This window comes from Hyperolius riggenbachi, chromosome 4 (assembly GCF_040937935.1).
Source record: "Hyperolius riggenbachi isolate aHypRig1 chromosome 4, aHypRig1.pri, whole genome shotgun sequence".
Classification (NCBI taxonomy): Eukaryota; Metazoa; Chordata; class Amphibia; order Anura; family Hyperoliidae; genus Hyperolius; species Hyperolius riggenbachi.
Genome location: NC_090649.1, coordinates 208,322,802 through 208,334,838, shown reverse-complemented (window position 1 = coordinate 208,334,838; position 12,037 = coordinate 208,322,802). Strand labels below are relative to the sequence as shown.

At 43.1% G+C, this 12,037-nt stretch overlaps 1 protein-coding gene across 1 annotated transcript in view; it reads left to right on the top strand.

Moving 5' to 3' along the window:
• Positions 1 to 12,037, top strand: part of ABCC5 (ATP binding cassette subfamily C member 5) — a 51,309-nt gene that overhangs the window by 24,736 nt on the left and 14,536 nt on the right. The window contains exons 16-20 of the mRNA XM_068233335.1: positions 7,727 to 7,873; positions 7,962 to 8,091; positions 9,456 to 9,609; positions 9,803 to 9,931; positions 10,058 to 10,244. Coding sequence (XP_068089436.1) covers positions 7,727 to 7,873; positions 7,962 to 8,091; positions 9,456 to 9,609; positions 9,803 to 9,931; positions 10,058 to 10,244 — 747 coding nt within the window. The remainder of the gene's footprint in view (positions 1 to 7,726; positions 7,874 to 7,961; positions 8,092 to 9,455; positions 9,610 to 9,802; positions 9,932 to 10,057; positions 10,245 to 12,037) is intronic.

Here is a 12,037-nt window from a genome sequence, read left to right as displayed (position 1 = left end):
ATGCAACATCAAAAGGGAAAACAGATATTTTTTTCAAGCATAATTACATGTCATTAAGATGCCTTAATTCAAACAGACCATCTAAATGGGGTTAGAGGTTGTTAGCTGAGATAAGGATCCCTGTTTACTCCATGCTCACAGACCTGGGATTAGGATTGACCCAGAGGTATCGTAAATTCTTGGTTCACAAGTTCAGCTAGAATGGCTGAGAAAGTTCAAATATCATCAGCCTCATACCAATATAAAAAGTTGTTGTCCTTATTCAAACCCTTCTCCACAGCTTTGAACCAATTTATAAATTTTGTTTTTGCTATTAATCGATCATTTGACGTTTTGAAGCCACCCTTCAGGGCAGTGACACGAAGATCATCCATGCTGTGTCCGTTGGACCGAAAGTGTGTAGCAACTGGGAGTCCAGATTTGGTATCATTAATAGTGTGCCTGTGTCCATTCATACGTTTGCGCAGAGTTTGTCCAGTTTCTCCCACGTACATAACATTGGGGCATTTAGCACACATTATCAGATATACCAGATTGGTGGAACCACAGGAAAATGTGCCTTGTACTCTGTACTCCTGTTGTGAACCTGGTATCGTTAACCTGTCAGTGGAGTAAATGTGTCTGCAGGTCCCACATATTTTTTGTCGGCAGGGTGATGTTCCGTTTTGTTGAGGCCTAGTCAAAGAGCTCCTGACAATCCTCTGTTTTAGATTGTGTGGTTGCCGATATGACAAGAGTGGAGGTTTAGGGAATATCGTTCTCAGTCTGTGATCCTTGTGTAAAATGGGATGAAGTTCCTTAGCAATCCTCCTTAAGATTTCCAGGTGTGGGTTGTAGGTTATGCACAAACTCTGTTACATGTGAATAAAGGTATCAAGCTTAACCACTTGCCGACCGCCTACTTCATATTGGCGGCGGCAAAGTGGCAGCCCCAGGACCACGTAACGCAGATTGGCGTCAGGTCCTGGGGCACTCTCTGGCCGGGGATCGCGCGCTGGGATGCGCGCGCATCCACCGGCAATAGGCTCCGCCCACCCGCGACGTCAACCCGCCGGCCAATCGGAAGCGCCGGCGGGTTGTTAACCCCGCGATCGCCGCTACAAAGTGTATAATACACTTTGTAATGTATACAAAGTGTATTATACAGGCTGCCTCCTGCCCTGGTGGTCCCAGTGTCCGAGGGACCACCAGGGCAGGCTGCAGCCACCCTAGTCTGCACCCAAACACACTTATCTGCCCCCTGATCGCCCACAGTACCCCTCAGACCCCCCCCTGCCCACCCCCCAGACCACCATTTGCACACAATCACCCCCCTAATCACCCATCAATCACTCCCTGTCACTATCTGTCAACGCTATTTTTTTTTTTTAGTCCCTAAACTGCCCCCTGCTCCCTCCTGATCACCCCCCCCACCCCTCAGATTCTCCCCAGACCCCCCCAGACCCTCCCCCCCCTGCGTACTGTATGCATCTATCCCCCCTGATCAACTGTCAATCACCTGTCAATCACCCGTCAATCACCCCCTGTCACTGCCACCCATCAATCAGCCCCTAACCTGCCCCTTGCAGGCAATCTGATCACCCACCCACACCAATAGATCGCCCGCAGATCCGACATCAGATCACCTCCCAAATCCATCGTTTACATCTATTCTCTCCTCTAAACACCCACTAATTACCCATCAATCACCCATCAATCACCCCCTATCACCACCTGTCACTGTTACCCATCAGATTAGACCCTTGCGGGCACCCAATCGCCCGCCCACACACTCAGATTGCCCTCAACCCCCCCCCCCTCTTATCGATTCGCCAGTGCATTATTTACATCCGTTCTTCCCTGTAATAACCCACTGATCACCTGTCAATCACCCCCTGTCACTGCCACCCATCAATCACCCCCTGTCACTGCCACCCATCAATCAGCCCCTAACCTGCCCCTTGCGGGCAATCTGATCACCCACCCACACCAATAGATCGCCCGCAGATCCGACATCAGATCACCTCCCAAGTGCAGTGTTTACATCTCTTCTCTCCTCTAAACACCCACTAATTACCCATCAATCACCCCCTATCACCACCTGTCACTGTTACCCATCAGATTAGACCCTAATCTGCCCCTTGCGGGCACCCAATCACCCGCCCACACCTCAGAACGCCCTCAGACCCCAGCCCTGATCACCTCGCTAGTGCATTGCTTGCATCTATTTCCCCCCTCTAATCACACCTTGAGACACCCATAAATCACCTCCTGTCACCCCCTAGCACACCTACCCATCAGATCAGGCCCTAATTTGCCCCGTGTGGGCTCCTGATCACTCGGCCAAACCCTCAGATCCCCCTCAGACCCCCTTCCGATCACCTCCCCAGTGCATTGATTGCATCTATTTTCCCCTCTAACCGCCCCCTGAGACACCCATCAATCACCTCCTGTCACCCCCCTAGCACTCCTATCCATCAGATCAGGCCCAATACATCCTGTCATCTAAGAGACCACCCTGCTTATGACCGTTTCCACAAAATTTGCCCTCTCATAGACCACCTGTCATCAAAATCTGCAGATGCTTATACCCCTGAACAGTCATTTTGAGAAATTTGGTTTCCAGACTACTCACAGTTTTGGGCCCGTAAAATGCCAGGGCAGTATAGGAACCCCACAAGTGACCCCATTTTAGAAAGAAGACACCCCAAGGTATTCTGTTAGGTGTATGATGAGTTCATAGAAGATTTTATTTTTTGTCAAAAGTTAGCGGAAATTGGATTTTTATTGTTTTTTTTCACAAAGTGTCATTTTTCACTAACTTGTGACAAAAAATAAAATCTTCTATGAACTCACCATACCCCTAACGGAATACCTTGGGGTGTCGTCTTTCTAAAATGGGGTCACTTGTGGGGTTCCTATACTGCCCTGGCATTTTAGGGGCCCTAAACCGTGGGGAGTAGTCTAGAAAACAAATGCCTCAAAATGACCTGTGAATAGGACGTTGGGCCCCTTAGCGCACCTAGGCTGCAAAAAAGTGTCACACATGTAGTATCGCCATACTCAGGAGAAGTAGTATAATGTGTTTTGTGGTGTATTTTTACACATACCCATGCTGGGTGGGAGAAATCTCTCTGTAAATGGACAATTGTGTGTAAAAAAAATCAAAAATGTGTCATTTACAGAGATATTTCTCCCACCCAGCATGGTTATATGTAAAAATACACCACAAAACACATTATACTACTTCTTCTGAGTACGGCGATACCACATGTGTGACACTTTTTTGCAGCCTAACTGTGCTAAGGGGCCCAAAGTCCAATGAGTACCTTTAGGATTTCACAGGTCATTTTGAGACATTTGGGTTCAAGACGACTACTCACGGTTTAGGGCCCCTAAAATGCCAGGGCAGTATTGGAACCCCACAAATGACCCCATTCTAGAAAGAAGACACCCCAAGGTATTCCGTTAGGAGTATGGTGAGTTCATAGAAGATTTTATTTTTTGTCACAAGTTAGCGGAAATTGATATGTATTGTTTTTTTTTTTCACAAAGTGTCATTTTTCGCTAACTTGTGACAAAAAAAAATCTTCTATGAACTCACCATACCCCTAACGGAATACCTTGGGGTGTCTTCATTCTAAAATGGGGTCACTTGTGGGGTTCCTATACTGCCCTGGCATTTTAGGGGCCCTAAACCGTGAGGAGTAGTCTAGAATCCAAATGCCTCAAAATGACCTGTGAATAGGACGTTAGGCCCCTTAGCGCACCTAGGTTGCAAAAAAGTGTCACACATGTGGTATCGCCGTACTCAGAAGAAGTAGTATAATGTGTTTTGAGGTGTATTTTTATACATACCCATGCTGGGTGGGAGAAATCTCTCTGTAAATGGACAATTGTGTGTAAAAAAAAATCAAATAATTGTCATTTACAGAGATATTTCTCCCACCTAGCATCTGTATGTGTAAAAATACACCCCAAAACACATTATACTACTTCTCCTGAGTACGGCGGTACCACATGTGTGGCACTTTCTTGCACCCTAAGTGCGCTAAGGGGCCCAAAGTCCAATGAGTACCTTTAGGATTTCACAGGTCATTTTGCGACATTTGGTTTCAAGACTACTCCTCACGGTTTAGGGCCCCTAAAATGCCAGGGCAGTATAGGAACCCCACAAATGACCCCATTCTAGAAAGAAGACACCCCAAGGTATTCCGTTAGGAGTATGGTGAGTTCATAGAAGATTTTATTTTTGTCACAAGTTAGCAGAAAATGACACTTTGTGAAAAAAAACAATTAAAATCAATTTCCGCTAACTTGTGACAAAAAAAAAAAATCTTCTATGAACTCACCATCCTCCTAATGGAATACCTTGGGGTGTCTTCCTTCTAAAATGGGGTAATTTGTGGGATTCCTATACTGTCCTGGCATTTTAGGGGCCCTAAACCGTGAGGAGCAGTCTTGAAACGATATTTCTCAAAATGACCTGTGAAATCCTAAAGGTACTCATTGGACTTTGGGCCCCTTAGCGCAGTTAGGGTGCAAAAAAGTGCCACACATGTGGTATCGCCGTACTCAGGAGAAGTAGTATAATGTGTTTTGGGGTGTATTTTTCCACATACCCATGCTGAGTGGGAGAAATATCTCTATAAATTGACAATTGTGTGTTAAAAAAAGAAAACAATTGTCATTTACGGAGATATTTCTCCCACCCAGCATGGGTATGTGTAAAAATACACCCCAAAACACATTATACTACTTCTCCTGAGTACGGCAATACCACATGTGTGGCACTTTTTTGCAGCCTAACTGCGCTAAGGGGCCCAAAGTCCAATGAGCATCTTTAGGCTTTACAGGGGTGCTTACAATTAGGCACCCCCCAAAATGCCAGGACAGTGAACACACCCCACAAATGACCCCATTTTGGAAAGTAGACACTTCAAGGTATTCAGAGAGGAACATAGTGAGTCCGTGGCAGATTTCATTTTTTTTTGTCGCAAGTTAGAAGAAATGGAAACTTTTTTTTTTTTTTGTTTTTTTTGTTACAAAGTGTCATTTTCCGCTAACTTGTGACAAAAAATAAAATCTTCTATGAACTCACCATGCCTCTCACTGAATACTTTGGGATGTCTTCTTTCCAAAATGGGGTCATTTGGGGGGTATTTGTACTATCCTGGAATTTTAGCCCCTCATGAAACCTGACAGGTGCGCAGAAAAGTCAGAGATGCTTGAAAATGGGAAAATTCACTTTTTGCACCATAGTTTGTAAACGCTATAACTTTTACCCAATCCAATAAATATACACTGAATGGGTTTTTTTTTATCAAAGACATGTAGCAGAATAACTTTTGCGCTCAAATGTATAGGAAATTTTACTTTATTTGAAAACTGTCAGCACAGAAAGTTAAAAAAGTCATTTTTTTGACAAAATTCATGTCTTTTTTGATGAATATAATAAAAACTAAAACTCGCAGCAGCAATCAAATAGCACCGAAAGAAAGCTGTATTAGTGACAAGAAAAGGAGGTAGAATTCATTTAGGTGGTAGGTTGTATGACTGAGCAATAAACCGTGAAAGCTGCAGTGGTCCGAATGGAAAAAAAGGCTCTGGTCCTTAAGGGGTTTTATGACTGCAGTCCTTAAGTGGTTAAGTACCCTTGAAACCATGAGTATTCCTCCCTGGGTTATGCATACCCCATGTTGAGAATAGAAGTGTTAGACCTTTTTGATATGCTGCCTGTATCCCTGATTGGATGACTTAGCCTGCGGTTTCACCAGTAACAAAAATATAACGGACAGCCACAGGGCAGATAATGTGGCAACAAAGCAACAGTGAGAAAGCCTGACTAAGGTTTAGGGGTTTTTGTTTTTTTTTGCCCCTTCTCTGCACCCATAAATTATTCCTGTTTGTGCTTGTCATTGGGAAAACTCAAACACTTCTGCACAGGTGCCAGCCAGGGAAAGGGAAGGTTGTCCTCTAATGCTGGGGATACACGGTATGTTTCTGTACCGTGTATCAACCAGCTGATCCGGCCAGCTGATAATATTCAGCTGGCCTGATCATGCCGCTTGACCCGTGCCCGCTCGATTCCCGCCGGCGGACAATGGCAGGGAATCGCGCGGTGATAAGGAAGCACCGGCGGGGACTAGCGCCAATGCTCGATCCGGCGCATAAAACGAGCCATGTATGCTCGGCATAACGGACACAGCCAATAAGTAATTGTGACATATGTTTTAAAACTTCCTCATTCTATACAAACTGAACTTAAAAATGCTTTGACTGTAATTCAGATATATACTGGTAACAGGACACACAGGAATCAATGCACTAAGGTTCTTTCAAGCTAGAGAACAGCGGAGACCATTTATCAATGTTATCTGATTTTTTTGTAATTTATTACTATATTGTGTATTAGGGTTGAAATTGATTGGCCCCATCTAGATCGTATTGGAGCATAGCAAGGACTGCTAGAAGGAAATGATCCATACACCCATATCAAGATTTTTTTTATTTTTGTTTTGTTAATCTAGGACAGCCATGATACTAAATGTTTTTTCCTGTGAAGTGCATGCGCTTAATTTGTGGTGCATTTGGACTTAATAGCTTGTCATTAATCCTTGCTATAATCCTATGTGACTCAAGTAAGCATGCAAATTCTTGCTACCTAATGGACAAACATTGCAGGCGATACTTGCAGTAGAGCTGGTCAGTCAAATATTCCAGATTTACATGTTCATATCATGCAACGTTAAAACTAGGATAAGACTTAGCAGGTTGAGCCTGGTATATATGGATCTGATTGATCATCTTCAATTTACAAAGATAGATATATATATATATATATATATATATATATAGTATGCTTCAGCACAGGAGAACCTTAGTAAGTAATTTCAGGAAGAGATTTTTTTTTTAAATTATTTATGAGTGATGCTTTATTACAAATACCTCAAGTTTTTAGAAGGCAAAATTTCATTCAGGAAGTGGAGTGATCTTTCAGTGCAGCAAAGATAAATAAAATTCCATTAGCTGTAGCATATTTTATTGCATAATGAAGTTACACAACCGGGGTCGGATTTGCCATAATACACTGTAAGGCGTGTGCCTACAGGTGCCTTGTGTAGCAGAGGCGGCTCCCCTCTTCCCGAATGTCCCCTCTCCCAGCAGAGCCAGAGGGCAATGTCACTCACCACTTGGCTCCAGTCCAGCAGCCGTAGGCACGTCGTTAGGGGCGGAGATCCAAGACTAATCAGTGTCTTCTGTGAGAGTAGCATGGTGAGCAGTGAGTATTGCATCCTTCTCCCTCTGTCTCTGCACCGCACAAGTTGTTGCGCAGATCAGCTTTGCACTCTTCTCATCTTGGGGGGGGGGGGGGGGGGGGGGGAGAAGATATTGCGCTTGAGGCAATGTAAGGTGGTGACTTAAATGTATGTAGCCCCAGTTCATGTGTAGCCTGTTTTGTGTGGTAACTAGGGCCATATATATTATTATTTTTATTATTATTAAAGTAGAGGGGGCCTTGTCCAAGATGTGGATGGGCAGGCCTTCTCTTTGAATTAGACCGCTGCTAGGTTCACGTACATTTAGCCCTTTATGCGATCTAAGAAAATAAGGCCTGGGGTTGGGAGTGTGGCCTGTTTTGAGGGGCGGGGTTTGGCACACTAGAATCTCTGTGCCTACAAGCTCCTGAAGTGTGTCGTCCGGCCCTTTACACAACTTTAAAATATTCTCACCTTTCTTCCTACAGAATACATCTGTGTTGTTGCAAAATCAAACTGTTGTCAGTAACAGTATGAAAGACAATCCCCATGTGCTGTTCTACACTGGCATATATGCATTATCTATGGTGATCATGCTTGTTCTGAAGGCAGTACGTGGCATTGTCTTTGTTAAGGTAATAAAACACTTCTTTTTCCATGTTGGTTAACGTTACTGACTGGAAGTACCAGAGTTCCTCATTTCTTTGTTTTGCTTCATCTCAGGGTACATTGCGTGCTTCCTCTAAGCTTCATGATGATCTTTTCCGGCGTATTCTAAGAAGCCCAATGAAGTTCTTTGACACCACTCCCACAGGTCGTGTACTCAATCGGTTTTCTAAGGACATGGATGAAGGTGAGACCATCCCTTAGTCTTTCCATAGAGAAAAACTTAACTGTGTTTTTTTTCTACATTGTGTAAAAAATGTTGTGTGTGTATTTTCATACCAAAAATCTATATCTTTGAGCTATCTGTTGTGTTTAGTGTTAGTATAAAAGTTGAAATGAAAATCCATGAAAGAATTACTGTAATTTATGTAATTCAGTATGTCACTCTATTTCCTTTTGATCAGTCTTGTAGAGAAATGTGTGACAGCAAAGTGGTAGCTATAGTGTATACCAGGGCTGTCCAACTCCATTGCTTGAGGGCCATAGTTAAAGTTGGGTAGCTGTCATATGGGAAGAGTGAAGAACATTGTAGTAAAATCATTATGATCCTCATCTTACTGTGGGCACCAGAGGTGAACAAGAATGCTCTCGCAAAAAGCGAGAACGTCCTGCAGGGAGTGGAATATGCAGGGTTAACTCGCCTGACTACCACCTGCATTACTGTGCATTCCATGGGCGTACACTTCCACAATAAGAGCCGCAAGTTCTGGCTCTAAAACGGAAGTGTACGTCAATGGAATGCAGGTGTGGTAGCCAATTGAGTTAACACCGCATAACCCCCTCTCCTCTCCCACACTGCAGGACGTTCTGTATGCTCCGAACTGGTTTACCCTCCACATGGAGGAACCTAGTCATTTAAGTTCTTACAGTAAAAAGTTTGTGTCATTGTCCTTAACACAGGCCATGTTTAGGTGTCACCATAATTTCCGGAACACGTGACATTTACTAGCTGGGAAAATTATTGTATGATGAGCATATAATGGTTCTCCGTAGCCACTCATTTACTAAATATACACATGGGTCAAGTCTTCTAAAGATGTATTCCTGTAGTAACTAACAAGAATGACTAATACATTCCCAGAATTATCGAATGACTGTTCTCTCCAGTATGAGACAAAGAAATAGAACAATTAGCCAATTTTTTTTTTCAAATGATCATGTTGTGAAACAAACCTAGAATATTGATAAGATGGAAAGCAAAATTAACACCAACATTTAACATTAATATGCAGATTTTTACATAGAGCAGCATTTAAAGTTGTGCTCATAAGTGTACATACCCTGGCAGAATGTACGATCTCTTAACTAATTTTCAGAGAGTATGATTGATAACACAAAAACTTTTCTTACACTCATAGTTAGTGGTTGGCTGAAGCCATTTATTGTCAACGGTTTACTCTTTTTTTAAAATAACTACCCAAACTACCCAAATGACCAGATCACCTGTGATCTGTTTGCTTGTAATTAGTGGGTGTGCATAAAAGGTTAACGAGTTCAATGCGAATCAAAAAGGTCAATGAGAAAATCTCTTGTTTTTCTTCTATCATGCAGTTGATGTTCGGCTACCTTTTCAAGCAGAAATGTTTATCCAAAACATAATACTGGTTTTCTTCTGCTTGGGCGTTATATCTTGTGTCTTCCCATGGTTCCTTGTAGCTGTTGGGCCTCTTGTTGTCCTGTTCACCATATTGCATGTTGTTTCTAGGTAAGTCAATGCATGCTGTATTCCAGAATGTGCTGTTCATTTAGTGCTTTAAATCTAGCATGTATGATTGTGCAAATCACACAATTAAGCTGCAGATTCCGCAAAGGTTTGAAAATGGTTACTTTTAATCATTTTGGAATTAAATATCACATACAAATATTAGTACCTATAAGGACTTTTTTAATCTTTTCAGGGTTTTTATCCGTGAGTTAAAACGGCTGGATAACATCACACAAAGCCCTTTCTTATCACATATTACATCCAGTATACAGGGACTGTCTACAATCCATGCATATGGTAAAGGACATGAGTTCCTTAACAGGTAAGCTAGTACTTAGTATTTCACTGCTGGAATGTATTTGAGATGTACGATCTATCTGGCTTTTCAGATTATTTTGGGTAATTACTATTGTGTACTTTAAAATGATTCTCTTTGGCTTTGTTTTAGGTACCAGGAGTTGTTGGACAGTAATCAAGCTCCATTCTATCTGTTCAGTTGTGCCATGAGATGGTTGGCCATCCGTTTGGACATAGTTAGCATTTCCTTGATTACTACCACAGGCCTTATGATTGTCCTGATGCATGGCAATATTTCTCCTGCTTATGCTGGACTTGCGATGTCATATGCAGTGCAGGTAAGTTCAGAATAATGCAGCAGGCTCATTAGATCAGGGTTGTCAAACTCAAATGCAAAGTGCGCCAAAATTGTACAAACAATGTGTACTGGCCACCTTCCTCCCTTATAAAGTTCCCTGCTTTCTAATGGCCCCCCTCCAACCCCTATACAGTTCTCTACTGCCTAGTGTTCCAGCCTCCCCTATACAGTTCACTAGTGTTTAGTGGTTTCACCCTACCACCCCCCATATTGCTTCCCTGGTGTTCTAGGGCTTCACCCCCAATAAAGCCTCCCTTGTGGTCTAGAGTGGGCCAAACAGAATGCAAAATGGGGAAACCACTCGAGGGCCAAATTTAATGGCTATAAGGGCCAGATTTGGCCCGCGGACCGGAGTTTGACATGTATGATATAGATGAATATTGACTGCAGTACCAACACACTAAACTAAGCTAGTAGAGTCCACTAATAGACTGCAGGCATATGTTAATGCACGTGCTAGGATTCTTCTAATTGCTAGCAGAGAAAGCTCTCAATAGACATAAATAATCAGTAAAATGAACTAACCAGTCTGTTTTTCAAGTAATGGAAAAATTTGCTGCCAACATGTGGCTGTACAAAAAGTGAGGCTTTTGAGCCATTTAGAGCCTTGCAATTTTTTGGTCAAATGGCAGCGTAAAACTCCTAATACACATAAACAATTTTAATTTGTCTGTTTTCTGAAACGATCATAATTGTTTTGGGTAACAGTTTTGGCCCATATACCTTTACAATGTTTATTTACCTTTTATAGGAAAAAATGGCAATAGAGTTTTTTATCACTACAGTCTATCCATGTATGGAGCATAGTTGTGGATAGAAGACCTTTTATTAGTCATTTATGATATGACATTTCCGCTTGAGTTTGTCGCTGAAAGATTTAATGAAACACTTGCATGGCGACACACAGCCTTATGTTTGAATGGAGGGATAAAGTGTTATGAGACGCCCTAACGCACGGGGTTTTCACCACTGTTTTTAAACACTGGTTTTTAAAATGCAAACTGCACTAGGGAGCAGGATGAGCTGAACTCTCACTAATGGCAGCAAAATGTACAACTGTGAAAAAAAGAAAACTTACTTCCACCAACGTTATTTTGTTAGCGATACGCTTGGCATTCTGGTAGGGCAATTTCAAAGAAAACCTGTAACTAAAAAAAGTTCCCCTGGGGGGTACTCGCCTCGGGTGGGGGAAGCCTCTTGATCCTATCGAGGCTTCCCCTGTCCTCTTATGTCCCACGGCGGTCTCGCTGTGCCCCTCCGAACAGCGGGGATGTAAATATTTACATTCCCGGCTCCAGCGCAGACACAGTATCGGCTCTCCGCTCGGAGATAGGCGGAAATAGCTGATCGCAGTCGGTCCACTCTACTGCGTAGGCGCAAGTCTCTTGCACCTGTGTAGTAGAGCAGACCCCACAGAGATCGGCTATTTCTGCCTTTCTCGGTGCTGAGAGCAGCAACAGCGTCCCCGCTGGAGCCAGGGAAGGTAAACCTGTCAAGCTTGTCGAGCCAGGATTGCGGGACGCTTCGGGGGAGCCAGCTCTGGATTGCCTGCAGCTGCAGGAATGGGGGAAGCCTCATTGGGACCCTGAGGCTTCCCCCTCCCGAGGTAAGTACCCCCCAGAGGACTTTTTTTTTATTTTTTATTTATCTCTAAGTAGGAGAAGAAAAAACAAAACCATGAAACTAAAGTGATACTAGAACATTAACCCAGAGCAAGAAGAGTAGTAAACTGCTGCTGTCAGTTACTGTTTGAGAATTCAAAGTCTGACCAGT